At 40.3% G+C, this 17,718-nt stretch overlaps 1 protein-coding gene across 5 annotated transcripts in view; it reads right to left on the reverse strand.

The window, feature by feature from the left end:
- Window positions 1-17,718, reverse strand: part of STK38L (serine/threonine kinase 38 like) — an 80,960-nt gene that overhangs the window by 29,555 nt on the left and 33,687 nt on the right. For 3 of the 5 annotated variants that reach the window (XM_039240799.1, XM_039240801.1, XM_039240804.1), the window contains one exon: window positions 82-226. In XM_039240799.1, the coding sequence (XP_039096730.1) occupies window positions 82-215 (134 nt within the window). In that variant the 5' untranslated portion in view covers window positions 216-226. Of the gene's footprint in view, window positions 1-81; window positions 227-10,311; window positions 10,317-12,017; window positions 12,236-17,718 lie in introns of those variants that run through there. The other 2 variants (XM_039240803.1, XM_039240802.1) reach the window with 2 other exon arrangements.

A 17,718-nucleotide genomic window follows, 5' to 3' on the forward strand; every position in this document is an offset into this window, starting at 1 on the left:
ATAGACAATGTGTTTACACTCCACTTGCAGCACAAGAGCTTATTAAACCAAACAAAAACTTCTGACTAGCCTTTACTATACCTGGTTTCTCTCTCTTCATGCTGTAAAATTAGATTGCTGTAAAAATTCTCCAACGTGAGCTTGGCCACAGTCACTCTTTCTCGCGTATGGTTGCTCATAGGAAAGGAGGTTGTAGTCCCTGCCGTCATTGCCATAGTAACAGAAACTGAAACATATAAACACAAATTGTTCAGTAGAAAAACACTTTCTATCCCTCATAGTAAACTCTAGAGATGGTTTAATTTCTATTAAGCAAAAGTCTACCCTCATAGTTAAACCATCCAAGTCTTCCGCATTATAAAGAATACAGTGCTGGGGCACCTGGGTGGTTCAGTGGGTTAAGCATCTGACTTTGGCCCAGGTCATGATCTCATAGTTCATGGGTGGGAGCCCTGCATCAGGCTGTGTGCTGACAGCTCAGAGCCTGGAGCCTGCTTCAGATTCTGTGTCTCCCTCTCTCTCTACTTCTTCCCTGCTCACACTGTTTCTCTCTACCCCTACCTTGCTCATGTTCTGTCTCTGTCTCTAAAAAATAAATAAACGTTAAAAAATTAAAAAAAAAAAAAAAGAATAGAGTGCTAGTAAAGAAAGAGGAAGATGCACTATTCCCAAAGCAATGGAAATTAATTTTATGTTGGCAAAACCAGGGGTGAATAAGAGTGAAGAAGCACCAATCCACACACAACATGGACACATTTTATACAAAAGGCTGTAGTCAACAAGCATTCAAAACAAGAAAGGATCAATCTATTTTGTTGTTGCTTCATTGATCACTGCATAAAATCCACAGGACTTTGCTAATACATATGCCTGCACTCAATGGTAAGCCTAAGAGTTAATATAGTTCAGATAAATAGTAAGAAGCAACTTTGGAATATAAATTCTATGAAACATGAAGCAGTGCATCAAATATGCACACAAAATCAGTCTGAAGCAATTCTTATGTATATACATTTTACGGGAAAACAACTTTTAAAAACAAGCCCCTTTGGATGGAGTCCATGCTGGCCTATTTCATTCTGAATTCTATGTCATTTCAAATAGTGCTATAACAAGGTCCAGGATACTTCTCCAGACTCTAAGGTCCATTTCATTTTCGAATGATACTCATTTGAACCAGACAGAAAACACAAATGTATAAATAAAGCCAGGTGACAGTAGGGATGTTTTGTGGCCTTAACTGGGCATTGCGGTCTACTTAGTCACTCAAGTGCCATCTTTGAAAAACCACCAGGCCAGCCAAACATAGTACTGGTTTGAAGAAGGTAACTGGACAATTAGACAAGATAAGGAATGTAGCAAAATGGTTGCTTCGCAGGGTGAGACAGACTGAACTGTGATGGCTGCTACCGATGGGCGGCACCGACCATAAGAAATTTGCCTACTACAGTCTACATCTGGACCAAAAAAGATTAGGATGGTTCCATGCATTAAAGACGTTTTTGCTTATCTGGATGGAGATCATAACAGACCTAGAGAAGATCCAGATTGCCAACAGTGAGCATCCAACGTTGCACTGTTAGCTGGACTCTCCAACACCCACCTCTCCCTAATTACATGAAGATACAGACTGCTGTGTATGGATCTGAACTGCAGTAGACTCCAGGGGTAATGGAATGAACCAAAAGACCTTTCTTGTTCTCCAATGTCAATCAAGTCAAGTACATGTTAACAGTATAGTTTAACTATGACAAATTCCTAGTTCCACTGCCCTCTTGCTGGTTTTATACCTCAGGTACTTCAGGAGTCTTAAAGTCATTATGTCTAAATATGAAACTATTATTTTAGCTTCACAAACTTGTTCCTCTGCTAACTACTCTAAAGATTTTTAGAACAAGAAGTTGATTGTGTCACTTGTTTAAGATCATTCCTGTCTCTTCACTGCCTGCAGCAAACAAAATTAGCTTAGCATAATAAACAAAGGCAACTCACATACACTGAATGGTCATGCCTATCAGGAATTTTATGATATTTTATTCACTGATTTCTCCCTTTTTCCTCCAGAGGATTCAAGAGAGGGGCACTTCCTATGCATGACTGCATTTCCTCCTTACAACAGCCCTGCAGGGTAAAGAACCAAAGCTGACTAAAGACACATGGCTGGGCACCTGGGTGGCTCAGTTGGTTAAGCATCGGACTTGGGCTCAGGTCATTATCTTCGTGAGTTCCAGCCCCGCATCAGACTCTATGCTGACAGCTCAGAGCTTGGAGCCTGCTTCAGATTCTGTGTCTCCCTCTCTCTCTCCGCCCCTCGTCCACTCACACTCTGTCTCTCTCTCTCTCAAAAAAACAAATATTAAAAAAAGAAAATAAAAGTCACATGGCTAGTGTGCTTGGAGTTAGGATCCAACTCCAAGTGCTATCTCCAACTGGCCTGTCTCACCTTCTCTACTGCCCCTCCTCACCACTCCCTCTTCTCCCAACATACTTGGCTCTTTTGTGCCTCCAAAGCCTAGTGTGACGTATCCCCAATCACTTCTGACCTGCTGATCCTTTAAGGCCCAGTTTAGCTCAAGTCTTACTGTGATGACTTCTCTAACATTCCCTATCAGAAGAGGCATAACATTTGGTATTCCTCCATGGGTGTGCATCTCACACACTGGTTCTTGGCACTCATTTATCTGTCCCACTAAACCAGCAGCACCTCTGGGCAAGAATTCTTCCTGATGCATTTTTTAGTATTCCCCACAATAGCACTGTATCTGACACATAGTAGGTTTTAAAAAATGAATGAGCCAAACTGTCAAACGGGGGGTGGAGGAAGAGATGAAAAGAGTTGGCAAAAAACAAAGTACTCTATAAAAGTTGGCTATAAGCAACTATAGAAAAAGAAATTACTGAACCTAGGAGTCAAGACATTTATAGATCTAATCCAGGACCTGCTGCTAATTGATCGAAAGGCCTTATTCAAATCACTAGAACACTGTGAACTCAACAGAGGTTTTATAATATTTGCCCTACGTGGTTCACAGGCATAATCTAAGGCCACCTGAGATGGTACACAGCAAAGCCACAATGGGCTGTACAAATGTAGGACATTATTTGTGGCACCTAGTTTAATTTGTTTAAAATGCGCTGAATGCTTTAATTTCATGAGTGTTATTTTTAAAAACAATAAAAAAGAAAACTAATGGAACTCAAGAATTATCATGGCCAAATGAGTTTTAAGTACTGAGCTGCTCTTCTGAGAATGCTACCTAAGGTAACACTGCCACACCATCTTTGAAACCTCAGAATCACTGGGTTCATGCTCTATGTTTCAGGATCACACGCAAGAAAATCAAAGAAGGAAAAGTGGAATACGGAGGGTATACAGCACACATTCCAAATCATAGTTAACTGGGATTTGATGATGGAGGGAAGGCTGAGAAAGATGGACTGGAAATTGAGGAATTCCAAATAAATTTGGGAAATCCAGATCAAAGAAAGTTAAACCAGTTTCTTCCTTCAAGACTTCTCAGCATCTTTAATATGCTATCATGCATCCTAAATCCTCAAAAGGGGAACAGATATAAAAATCTGCAGCAGTAAGTATTCCAGGGAGCTTCATTTAGGCATATAGATTTTAAGTTCCCTATAGATCATTCTTGTCAAGCACCAGTAAAGAAGTGCCTGTTCCTTTTTTTCAACATTTGGAAGGGGGAGGTGGGGATGAACAGAAGATGCAGTTTCTCCCATCATTAGAAGATGTTATGATGAGTTTGGGGCACCTGGCTCAGGTCATGATCTCAGTTTTTGGGTTCTAGCCCCACATTGGACTCTGTGCGGACAGCTCAGAGCCCGGAGCCTGCTTGAGATTCTGTGTCTCCCTCGTTGTCTGCCCCCCCCCTCACTCTACCCTTTCTCTCAAAAATAAACATTAAAAAAATTTTTTTAAAGATGTAATGAGTTTAATCCAAAATCCAAAGGTGGATATCAAGTAATGAAAAACAACTTACATATGTATGGAATGTATATATGTAATACACACACACACACACACACACACACACACACAAACAACTATATAATTTGATCATGATTAAAACTTTCCATTCTAGTTATACATACATACCTGCAAATATGTGCACTTTGTTTAAAAGCTAAAGCAGAGCAAAAAAACCTGTGTCTACTCAACACCTGGCAAAGTGCTAGGCACACAGTAGGCATTCAGTAAATGATGTTAACAGAACTCAACTGTAATGGATTTTAAATTGTACTTTCACATATATTAGTTTCCTTTGGATTAAAAACTACAGAATCATTTAATGTTAGGCTAATGTTCAGAAACAAATCCTACTTGAGGGATACAATTACAGAAAAAGCCAAAATCCTACCCTTGATCTTGATTAAATAATATCTTTTAGAAAGTAGCCTTAAAAACAAGAACAAATTCTTTCCTTCTAGCCAGACAAAACAGGCTTTAAAAATTTCAAATTAAACAAAACCAAGAGCAGAAGTGACCAAATTATTACAAAGAATGATTTAGAGGACTGGCGCTTATTATATTGCAAATTTATTCCTCCAATGGATTTAACACTGTTCTTTGTCTCTTACTAAAGCCCTTTCTTTAGTCAGGAAAAGAACAGGATACAATTTGCAAGTCTACAATTCCTGGACTAATAAAAACAACACTAGGTGCCCTTGAATTTCCTGTTCACGTGTTTTCTCCAGACTCCCTATTCATTAATGGAGACACTACCAATAGTTAAGTCCAACATTCTTTCGTTTATCAAGTCTGGGGAAAGGAGATAACAAATCTGGCACACAGACTACCTATAAATAGATGTGGTGTCTCTGACCATTTACCATCAAACTTCTAAAGTAGGAAAACAGAACTGCTTAACCTGACTGGCAAAACACACTCTTTAACTGGGGATTTCACCCTACTTGCCACATACTACATCCTTCATGCTACTGTACTGCCTTATAGTATAAAATTTTTTCTATACTCCTTTAGTTGTGACCAAAAAGCCCCAGGCTACAACAGATTGGATACCGACTACACTGGGTCCCTGCTGACAAGGCAGCCACAGCTTCTTTCCTCGGGGCAGTACAACCTGAAGAGCCAGAAATTCAGTCAGGCAAGGGTTCCAGTCCCAGCACTAACTTCTACTAGTTGTAGTCTTTCCAGCTAACATTTACTGCAGATTTACACTATGGGCCAGCACTGCACAAATTACGGAGAATACGAAGAAGAAGGAAAAATGGAGTCCCTGCCCTAGGGACATCGCGATCTTAACTGGGACACACAGAACGAGACATTAGCTCTGCAAGGGTTTAAGAGTAGTCAAAGGTTTAACAGTGGAGGAGATACTTGAATTGCATCTTGGGGTGGGTGGGGAGGAGTGAAAGTTCTCGAGTCAGATGGACAGGGCAGAGGACGAAGAGGCGGGAGGGCATGAAGAAGCCTGACGCACGTGATGGCTTGAGTATATTCAGTGAAACAGCAGGAGATGAAGGTGGAAGGACAGCTGGAAGTCATGAGAAAACACCTTTTTGCCACGTTAAAAATTATCCTAAGCGTACATGGAGGTATTTGGGCTTTTAATTAAGTGGAAAGGAACAGCCAACAAACAACATTACTTAGTGCTTACCCAAGGAGCAAGAACTCTTCTAAGAATGTTACTTGTTTCGATGCAGTTAATCCTGACCGTCACCAACAAGACCTTAAGACCTGACCTTTACCACCCACCTGCGTGTGCCCACCCACCTCTGTCCCCCATTTTCCTTAAGTTCTTTCCAACCATCTCCTCACTCAGGCAAAGGATCCAAAGGGCACAGCATCCATTGATGGAAACCAAAACTACCCCTGAAGACATTATGCCTGTCAGGGGGAACTCTGTAGGACCAGACCACCCAGACCAGTTTGAGCTTAACCATGGACGCACACCTGTGCTGATGGACCATGGGATGACCGACAGTGACCTCTACCTCACTATAATGCTAAATTCCCGGCTCATGGAGGAGCACAAACCTCGTTAACGTAACATATAATGTATGTCTAGGCATGTTTCCTTGAGGCACATGTGTGACCTTAAGCCTGCCTCTACATGCGATGACAAGGATTCCCTTTCTACATATTCAATCTAACCCTAAATAAAAGGAACTCATTCCCTATTGCCTGGGGAGTCACAGCTTTGGATGTTACTCCCCATGATCTCCTTATGTGCTGCAAATAGAGTTACTTTGTATGACAAGTCCATCCACTGTAGTTTCTATCTGTAAGTCACCAAGGAGTGAACTCAGGTGAGCTGGGTTACATAACCACCTCTAAAGTCCGATTTGACTGGCACTTCATGTTGATACAGGGAGGTATGGTAAAAAGTCTGGGAGGAGATTAGATGGAAGGAATAAAAATCAGGTTAGGGGGACGCAGTAATAGCCACGGGATACAAACTTGTGGCTGCAGTCATATTTTGTTTGGTTTGCACTGGGACTTAGAAGATTTCACCTAAGAATTCAGATTTCTGGTTCCTCCTGAAAAATCAGATTGGTGAAATATGATCCCACATTACTGCCTGGAACAGAGAAGCGGCAGCTCCCTTGCAAGACAGGGCATTGTGCCAAAGTCCGTCAACTTTCTATTCCCTTGTGCCCAGCATCCTTCATGCAGTTTATTACCTGCTTGCTTCTGGTAAGCATTTGAAATTACACTCTTTGGCTTAGTATAAAAGAATGAGGGCCTAATTTAAGATAGTGGAGGCTCAGAAATTTAGCTGGTAAAACTACAATCTATAATTACTTCTGGGTTTCAGATTTGGATGGGTGGGTAAATGGTGATATCATCAATAATAAAAATTATAAGAAGAGCTAACTTGGTAGGGAAAGAAAATAAGCTTAAGTCTGATTCTGAGTTATGTTACCAGACTCAGTTTACAATTTGTACTTTTTTTTTTTTTAAGTAGGCTCCATGCCTAGTGCAGAGCCCAACACAGGGCTTGAACTCATGACCATCAAGACCTGAGCACATGTACCCCAATGTTCATAGCAGCACTCACAACAATAGCCAAAACATGGAAAGAACCTAAGTGTCCACCAACTGATGAATGGATCAGGAAGATGTGGTTTATTTATACAATGGAATACTACATGGCAATGAGAAAGAACGAAATCTGGCCTTGTGTAGCAACATGGATGGAACTAGAGGGTGTTATGCTGAGCGAAATAAGTCAGGCAGAGAAGGACAGATACCTTATGTTTGCACATATAGGTGGATTAGGAGGAAGTTAACGGAGGGACGGAGTGGGAGATGAAGGGGAAAAATAGTTGGAGAGAGGAAGGGAGGCAAACCATGAGAGACTGTTGAATGCTGAGAACAAGCTGAGGGCTGAGGGGGATGGAGCAGAGGGGAAGGGAGGTGATGGGCATGGAGGAGGGCGCTTGTTGGGATGAGCACTGGGTGTTATATGTAAACCGACTTGACAATAAATTATTTAAGGAAAAAAAAAAAAAAGACCTGATCTGAGATGAAGAGTTGGATATTTAACCGACTGAGCCACCCAGGCACCCCAAAATTTATGCTTTAAAATGATAACTAATTTTTTTAATGTTTACTTATTTTTGAGAGAGAGATAGATAGATAGAGGCACCCCAAAATTTATGCTTTAAAATGATAACTAATTTTTTTAATGTTTACTTGTTTTTGAGAGAGAGATAGAGTGCAGCAGGGGAGGGGCAGAGAGAGAGGGAGACACAGAATCCGAAGCAGGCCCCAGGCTCTAAGCCCTCAGCACAGAGCCCGACACGGGGCTCAAACCCACGAACTGTGAGATCATGACCCCCCCCGCCAAGGCAGACACTCAACTGACTGAGCCAGGTGCCCCTAAAATGATAATTTTAAAGATTTACATTGAGAAATGAAAAATAATCCTGTTCACAAAAGTAGCAAGGAGAAGGGGATGAAGAAAAACATCCATAAAATACCTAAGAAACCCATGATTTAAAAAAAGTTGGCTTTTTTATGAGGAAATCTAATCAGAGACTATGGAAGGAAGGGAAGAATTATTCAGTTAATGGTGTTGAAAAAACTTATCTATTTAAGTCAGATGTTCATTCCAAAGGGCAAAATATATTTCAAATGCTCCAAAAGGGCGAACATAAAAACTAAAGAGGAGAAAAAAGGAAAGAAAAGTGGAAATAAGTAAAAAGGAAAATTAAACTTCAAAAAAATTACAAGAAAATACAGATGAGTAACTATCTGATTTTTGAATTGACAAGAACTGTATTCGTAAGAAATCACAATAAAAATAGTACTAGGCGTCATTACACAAAAATTTAGAATATACATATATGGATATCAAACAAGATTAAAAGACAGTATTTTGGGGGGAAATGCAAAATAACAATGTATATTAAAAGTATATACTGAAGTATAAAGGTATATGCTAAAAACAAATTCATTTCTTAAAAGGTATAAAAAACTTATAACACAGTTTTTATTAAAGTTGTTAGAAGAAAATAAGAACCCTAATAATGAATAAATAATACGGATTGACAATATATAAAAAAAATAGCTAACTTCTGAAAAGCGTTCAATTTTCCCAAGTAAAGTAAAGACATGGAAACTTTAAAATAATGTATCTATTCGCTCTATGCAAATAGGCATAATTTAGAGGGAGAAACCCTCTTGGTCCAGGCTATCTTCTCATATACCATCTGTGCTTGTTTGTGTAGTTTTTCCAGGTTTACTGAGATGTAATTGACACTGTATAATGTTAAGATGTACCAACTATTGATCTGATATATACATACACACATCATAAAATGATGTTAGGTATTCATCACATCATATAGTTACAATTTTTCTGTGTGTGGTGAGAATTTTTAAGATTTACTGTCTTAGCAACCTTCAAATATATAATACAGTATTGTTAACTATAGTTACAATGCTGTACAGAACATCACCAGAATTTATAACTGACATTTTGTACTCTTTGACCACCTTCACTCATTCCTCCTCCAAATTCCCCTACCCCTGGACCATCGGTAACCACCAATCTATTTCTAGTTCAGTATTTTTTAGTTTCCACATATAAGTGATATCACACAGTATCTGTCTTTTTCTGTCTGACTTATTTCACTTAGCAATAATGTCTTCCAGGTCCATCCATATTGTCACAAATGTCAGGATGTCCTTTTTTTATGGTTGATTGATATTCTGAAATATCAGTAGACTCTTAGGTTGCTTCTATGTCTTAGTTACTATGACTAATGCTGCAATGAATACAAGGTACTCTTCGCTACCTCTTCGAGACAATGATTTCATTTCATTTGACAGAAATGGATTTACTGGATCATACAGTAGTTCTATTTTTAATTTTGGGGGAACCTCCATACCAATTTATATTTTCAACCAACAGTGTATGAGTTTCTATTTTTCCACATCCTCACCGATATTTGCCACCTCTCAATAATACCCATTCTAACAGGTGTGAAGTAATACCTCACTTCCAAAGAATATCTTCAAGTCTTTTGTCCACTTTTGGTCATGTTATTTACTTTTCTTGATCCTGAATTATATGAGTTCCTTGTATATTTTGGATATTAATCTCTGTCCTAGGCTTTTCTTTGTTGGGAGATTTTTGATTATTTGTCATCAGTCTGGTCAGATTTTCTATTTCTTTAGGATTTGGTCTTAGCAGATTGTATGTTTACAGGAATTCATCCCTTTCTTCTAAGGTTGTCCAATTTGTTGGTGTTTAATTATTCACAATAGTCTCTTATAATCCTTTGTACTTCTATAGTATCTGTTGTAATATCTTCTCTTTCTTTTCTAATATTGTTTGAATATCCTCTGTTTTTTCTTGGTTATTCTAGCTAAAGTTACACACTTTTGTGTACCTTTCAAAGAACCAACCAAAAGTTTTGTTAAACTTTTCTATTGTTTTCCTATTCTCTACTTCATTTATTTCCTTCCTTCTGCTAGCTTTCCGCTTAGTTCTTCTTTTTGTAGTTCCTTGAGGTGTAAGTTACAATATTTGAGACCTTTTTTCTCAGTGTATGCATTTATCACTATAAACTTCTCTCTTAGAATGCCTTTGCTGCATCCCATATGTTTTAGTATGTTGGTTTTCCAGTTTCATTTGTTTCATATTTAAAAACTGCTTTCTATTTCCACTTTGAAGCATTTGTTGTCCAGGAGTATGTTGTTTAATTTTCATGTATTTGAGAATTTTCCAGCTTTGCCCCTGTTCATTGATTTCTAGTTTCATACCACTGTGGTCAGAAAGATACTTGATATAATTCCTATCTTCTTCCATTTCTTAAGACATATGTTGTGACCTAACTGTTTTTTGTTTTTGTCCGTTTGGTCCATTTGGTCTAGTGTTATTCATATCTGCTATTTGCTTATTGATTCTCTGTCTGGATGCTCTATCCATTACTGAGAGGGGGTATTAAAGTCCCCAACTATTACTTATTTCCCTTCAGTTCTGTTAATATTTGTTTTATAGATTGGGTGCTCTGATGTTGGATGCATAATTATTTATTATCGTTATATATTATTGATTAATTAATCCCTTTATTACATAATGAACTTCCCTGTCTCTTCTGACCATTTCTAGCTTAAAGGACAGTTATAGGGCATATAGTATTCTTGGTTGACAGGTATTTTTCTTTCAAGATTTTGAATATATCATCCCATTGACCTCTAGACTGCAAAGTTTCTTTTGAGAAAGCCACACAGGGTCTTAGGAGAACATCCCTGTATTGACAAATTGTTTTTCTCTTGCTGCTTTCAAAATTCACTTTTTCTTTGACTTTTGATCAAATATTTACTATGTCTTGGTATAGCCCTTTCAGCATTCAACCTATTTGAGATTCACTGCACCTCCTGAATCTGATATCCATTCCTCTCACCAAGTATGGGGAGCTTTTTGCCATTCTTGCTTTAAATGGACTTTTGTCCCTTTCTCTTCTTATGGGTATTCATAATAATATATTCAAAACATATATTTGCATCTCTTGATTGTGTTCTGTAATTCTGTAGCTTTTCTTCACTCTTCATTTGTTGTTTTTTTTTCTCCTATGACTGGATAATTTCAAATAACCTATCTTTCAATTCATTAATTCTTTTTTTTCTGCTTTGTCAAGTCTGTTGTTGAAGCTCTCAACTGAATTTTTCAGTTTATTATATTCTTCAGCTCTAAGATTTCTGGGTTTTTAAAAAATAGTTTCTAAAAACATCAAAAAACTTCACTGAACTTTTCATTTTATATATGCATTATTTTCTGAATTTCATTTAGTTGCTTATCTGTGTGTTCTTGTAGCTGACTGAACTTAAGAGGATTATTCTGAATTCTTTGTCAGAAAATTCACAAATCATTTCTCTGGGGTCAGTTGTTAGAGTTTTATTAGTGTCATTGGTGATGTCATGTTTACCTGATTCTTCATGTTCTTTCTTTTTTTAAGTTTATTTATTTATTTATTTTGAGAGAGAGAGAGAGAAAATGTACAAGTGGGTGAGGGGTAGAGAGACAGGGGGAGAAAGAGAATCCCAAGCAGGCTCTGCACTGACAATGGAGCTGTCCCGATGTGGAGCTCAAACTCACAAGCCATGAGATCATGACCTGAGCCAAAGTCAGACATTCAACCAACTGAGCCATCCAGGCACCCCTCTTCACGTTCCTTGATTACTCGTGTGGGTATCTGCCATTTAGGCAATTGGTCTCTTTCGCCAGATTTTATAGTCTCAGCAGGGAAAGCCCTTCGTCAGTCAGCCCAGCTTGGGATACTGGACAGATCAGCTGGTAGTGTTCATGGGCAGGCAGGACTTCCTATCAGTATCTCCAGTTGGGTGAGGCTGCTGCCCATGCTCTGACATCAGGATGGGTGCTACTAGCTGGGCTCTGTGGTTGTGGGAGTCTGCTGGCTGGGTTCCATATTCAAGCGAGGCCAATGGGAGAGCTCCCTGATCAGGTGGGGCTGCTGGTTGTGCTTGCAGTCAGGTGGGGCCACTGGCTGAATTCTACAATTACCTTTGGCCAAGTGTGGTCACAGGCTGTGTTCCCTGGCATAGTGGTGCGACTGGCTGGACTCCCAGGTTAAGTAAGGCTATAGTCTGGGCTCTGCAATCACTGCCGTTTGGGTGGGGTCTCAGGCCGTGCTTCCTGATTGGATGGGCTGCTGGCTGGACTCCTTGTTGAGGCTGGCTGCAGACAGGCCTTTGTGGTTGGACAGGGCCTTTGGCTATGCTCTGTAATCAAACAGACATCAGGCTGTGCCCTGAGGTTGGGCAAGGTCTCAGGTTGTACCTCACAGTCAGGTAAGCTCTTGGCTATGCTCCACTGTTTGAGAAGGTCACCGGCTGAGTTCTCTGGTTGGGAGGGATCTCCATCCATGTCCTGCAGTTAGATGGGCTAGAGACTGTGCTCCGCAGATGGACAGGGTTGCTGTCTAGGCTTCCGCATCAGGTGGGGCTGGAGGCTATGCTCCCCAGTTAGACAGGTGGCTCCCTGGGGAGGCTGTGTTCAACAATCAGGCAGGGCCATAGGCTGTGCTCTGTTGCAGGGCAGGGCTGTGGGGTGGGCTCAGCAGCTGGGTAGCACCACAGACTGGGCTATAAGGCTGTCCCGGCTCACTGTTCAGGTTCCCTGATTATGCAGTGCCAGAGGCTACACTTAACACTATACTTAACAGGGCTTCTGGCATGGCTCCCTGCCCAAGCAGGGTTGTAGAGTAGGCCCTGTGGCTACACAGATTCTTTGGCCTAGTTTCTTGGTTAGGTGGGCCTGGAGGCTATACTGAAGGCGCAGGGTTGTGAATGTGCTTCCCTGCACGGCTGAGGCCACAGAACAGGCCCCATACTTGGTACGGCTGGTTGGCTAGGGACCCAAATAAGACAGAGCTGTCCATCAAGTTCCCTTAAAAAAAAAAAAAAGGCCACTGCCCTGGCAATGCAGATGGGCGGAGCAGCTGGCTGGGTTATCTGCTCAGGCACCACTCTAAGCAGGAATGTGGTCCACCAACATCTGAGCACTGGGAGGTGGAAATGCCATCCCCCTTCTCTATCTATCTGATCCCTAGTGGTAGAGTCCTGCAGACTTTCCCAGCGATCCCTGTGAGGTGAGCCCCAAGTGGACATGCCCAGATGTATCTCACAATGCTAGGGGGACTGGATGTCAACTGTAGGCTCTCCTTTTACCCACTGGGAAAACCATAGGCCCAGGGGGACCTTCTAGGTACTGTGCTGTACAGCACCGTGCGGCCTGGGGGAGGGGCAATGAGGTCAGAGCATGTGGCTCTTCTCAGTCTCTGTGACACAGGAGGTGGCTTCAGCCTCACCCCTGGGTTCTGGGATTTTTATAACGGTATTGTCTATAGTAGTTGCTAGTTGGTCTTCTTGGGAGGGGGGCTGAAGTTGGGGACAATCTATGGCACCAACTTGATGGTATCACTCCTTGTGCTTATGTTACTTGGCAGGAACATAATACTTTCTGGTAGGGACAATAGCGATTTGTATTAAGGATCTTTAAGTTTTGTAGAATTTTTTGACATAATAATTTCACCTTTAGGAATCTATCATAACAAGATAATAAAAACGTCAGCAAAAACTTATAGAGTTGTTTTTAAATCAAAGCATTATTTAAAATAGCAAATAAAACAAATGTTTAAAATTAGACAAATGAGGGGCGTCTGGGTGGCTCAGTTGGTTAAGCATCCAACTTCAGATCAGGTCATGATCTCATGGTTCATGGATTCAAGTCCCACAAAGGGTCCTATGCAGACAGCTCAGAGCCTAGAGCCTGCTTCAGATTCTGTCTCTTCTTCTCCGTCTGCCTCTTTCCCACTCGCTCTCACTCTTGCTCTATCTCTCAAAAATAAATAAACTTAAAACAATTTTTTTAATTAGGTGAAATGATTGATGGAATGATGATAGCATGAAATACCACAGAAATACTGAGGAGTATTTCCCCCAAAATATTTAATATGAGAAACAATACTAAGTATTCAAGGTACAAAGCTCTATCTAGAGGTAATATATGAACTCAACAATATGGAAAAAGAAAGTCAATTATGGCATGAAATTTATGGATAGTTTAAATTCTGTGCTTTATCATTTTTTAAATATTCCAATTTTTCCATAAAGGAAAACCAATGATCTTTATAATAAGAAAAAAAAAGTACGTAAGAGTAATTGTGTGAGGGTAGACGTGGGAGCTGTAAAAGGACACCAACCCAAATTTTTCAGCCCACAAAGGTGGTTTTCTAGGTACCAATGTACTGGGAGTTTTTCCCTCTGAACCAAATTCTCACTTCCGGTTTAGTGGATGACTATGAAGAACAGCAAAAAGAGTGAGTCATGGAATAAAATTAAACACACACCACAAGACTAATGAGAATTCCGAAAAGTTTTCTAGTCATATCTTACACTTTTTAGGAAAACAGATTTTTAGTGGCTCATACTAGTGCGTGTTCGCAAGGGCTCCACACAAACAAACAAGAAGAGAGTGTGTGTCACTCTCTTCTCACGCAGCTTTTCTACTGGGGACTCCGAAGGCCCCTCTCAGAATCACTCAGAATGAACGCAGAGCAGCACCAACCTCAGCTAAGTTAGCTTCAAGTCTTATTTAAGGCAAGGGAGCGACCCCAAGATCCGAAGAGACAAAACGAATGCTCTGGCTTTAAGGGTACCCACTGCCCTCAACTCCTTTTTTAAAGGACCTACAGCCTGATTCAATGCACCAGAACAACCAAAAATGCCTATTTTGCACTAAAAGGTGAAGGTTTGGCAGGTCCTGAGGGAACCAAAGGGACAGGCAGGAGAACGAGGAGTGCCCACAGGCGGTGTGACACACCGTAAAGGAAGTTTGGGGAGCAGCCCGAACACTCAGTGGCCGGACTGTACGAAGCTGATCTCTGAACTCCCGCCTTTCACTTTCTTAAAAGGAAGCTTCCAATAGGAATGAGAATGGGAACAAGAGACAGAGACAGGAACAGACTGACACCTGCCCAAAAACAAACCTGAAAATAGGCTGAACTGTAGGTGAGGATATAAAATACAAACTTCTCAAACATGACTTTAATTAAAAATATAAACTCCTAGGGGCACCTGGGTGGCTCAGTCGGTTGAGCATCCGACTTTGGCTCAGGTCATGATCTCGCGGTTTGTGGGTTCGAGCCCCGCGTCGGGCTCTGTGCTGACAGCTAGCTCAGAGCCTAGAGCCTGCTTCAGATTCTGTATCTCCCTCTCTTTCTGACCCTCCCTTGCTCACGCTCTCTCTCTCTCAGAAATGAATAAAACATTTAAAAATTTTTTAAAAAATATAAACTCCTAGTTTAATTTTCCCATCCACTCAAAAATATGCAAAGCTGCTCCACTGCTCAATAGGCTCAGGTGGGCCGTGGATTCTTCCATTGTACCAGCTTCTTTTATATTCCTCACCTTTCGTTTTAAAGTCGTCGCTGTATTATTTTGTGTGCTGCTCCTTGTCAGACAACAACCGCTCACTGAAAGAGATCAGACTAATTCAACACCATAAGAGCCAGAAGCGGCGGTGCTTTGTGAGGGCAAAAACTGGATTAGACTAAAAATAAAACATGGTATCACTGAGCTTACAATTTTAAGACATAAGTAGCTCTGAGTTACTTTCAGTTATTTTGAGTCATTTAAAGTCTCCCAAGAGGCTTTTTGACCATCATAAGTGACCGACGAAAACGGCTCCTAGCTAAAAGCAGACACCTACCATGTGACTCATAAGATTCAGATACTGTGTTAAACACACAGATTACTTGCCTTGTGAAACCATGAGAAAATCCAGAAGGCATTCACCCCATTTAAGACAGCAGAGTACAAAAATCTTTAAGGCAGAAAAAACCATTTTTAGTGCTACTGACCTGTATTTTATTAATTAATTTAGTAACTAATACCTGAACAGCTGATTATCTACCTATCAAGCAGGGTCAGACCATTTTATTGACTTGGGATCATTAAACACAATTCTGGTTTATTTTGGAAAACAAATATAGGAGAGGGGGGAAAATGCCTAAAATGGAATAAAAAGCAAATTGTATAGTTAGCTGTCATCAAGGATTTCCTGTAATTCAAGTGAGTGTACTGGCAAATCCTCCCAGAAATCAGTTTAGGAGTTCAATTCTATTCAGCATTTTCTAGACTTCACTTAAAGGTCTAAAGTGGCAAATTTAGTTCACTAACATGTAAGACTGTTAGAATCCCAGAACCTGAAAACAGAAGCTACAGGGTCTAATCCGTCTCCCTCATTTTACACAAGTGCAGCCCCATCACGTGGCTCTCTGGTGGACTAGACCCAGTTACCCGACCTTCAGGTGGAGCCCCTCGTGCAGTCGGGGTCCACAGTGTGGCGGTGGCTCTACGACTCTGTATTACCCTGAGGAGTGGCAGGCTGTCTGAACGCTGACAGCCGGGGTCGAGTCCCAGAATAGGCGGTGTCTATTAGCTCTAACACTGATGTCCGTGTCCAACACTAAATCGCTGCTCACTATCTTCTGATTACAGATCTGTGGATCAAATCACTGGTTTCGGCCTGCTTTTCGGATGACTGAAGAATGACATTTTTACTGTGAACCTTCTAAAAACCAAAATATGATGACTAGGGCCTTCTTGAAAGCGATTAGGATTTCGATGGCAGAAGTTAGCCACTATTGCCACTATTGAGTGATCTAAATTTAGCCTGGACCCTATCTCTATCTATAATTATTTCCTTGTAAAAACATTCCCCAAAGTGAGGTCTTCAAAATCTATTATACCCTATGGAATCACAGACACGCTTGCCCCTGACACCTGAACCTGAGGGCACACCTAAGTGGACATATATTCAGAAGTCTGGAATCTGCCATAGGTATTCTATAACATGAAATAAGGTTTCTAAAATATAAAAATATGCTTTTCTTTTTTAAAACTGAAAATATCTTTTTTCTATTTATGAAAGTAAAATGTTTCCTATAAAAATGTGAAAATATCCAGAAATATATAAATTGCAACATGAAAGTGACCTCACATCCTACCTCCCATAACACCCAGTTTTAACTGCTGGGTAACAGACTGGCATTACACTGCCTGGATTTAAATTCTGGCTCTGCCACTTACAAACTCTGAGAGTTCTGAGGGTGTCAGTGTCCTTATCTACAAAACATAGATAATAACAGCAAGTGAGAATTCACAACTAGTGTTTATTACATCCTTTACAAAGTGTAGGTCTTGTTCCAAGCACTTAAAACCTACTAACAAATTTTAATAAAGTGGTTGATAGATTTATGATATATGTTAAAGCACAGAACAGTGCCTGAGCCTTAGTCAGGTGCTCATTAAATGTCAACTGTTATGATCTTCCCACATTTTAATGCATACACACATACACACACACACACACACACACACACACAGATATATGGTTTTAATACAAAAGGGCTCATATAAACTGTTCTGTAACTTGCTTTCTCCCTTACTATTGTAAATAAACAGATACACCTTTTTTAAGCACATGGTAATAACACTTTCCAACATACAATGAGTTGTCTTGTGCTAAACTTGTGCTTTTTGTGTATCATCTCACTTAACCCTCATATGAACCCTAAAAATCATGTGCCATTACTACTCCTACATAGAGAAGAGGAAAGAAAAGACTCAAGTGTATTAAATAACTTGCCCCAAATCATACCGCTAACTGCGGTGAAACTAGGATCTGAACTTAGCATAGC

Source organism: Hyaena hyaena, unplaced genomic scaffold (assembly GCF_003009895.1).
Source record: "Hyaena hyaena isolate Hyena2069 unplaced genomic scaffold, ASM300989v1 scaffold_182, whole genome shotgun sequence".
Classification (NCBI taxonomy): Eukaryota; Metazoa; Chordata; class Mammalia; order Carnivora; family Hyaenidae; genus Hyaena; species Hyaena hyaena.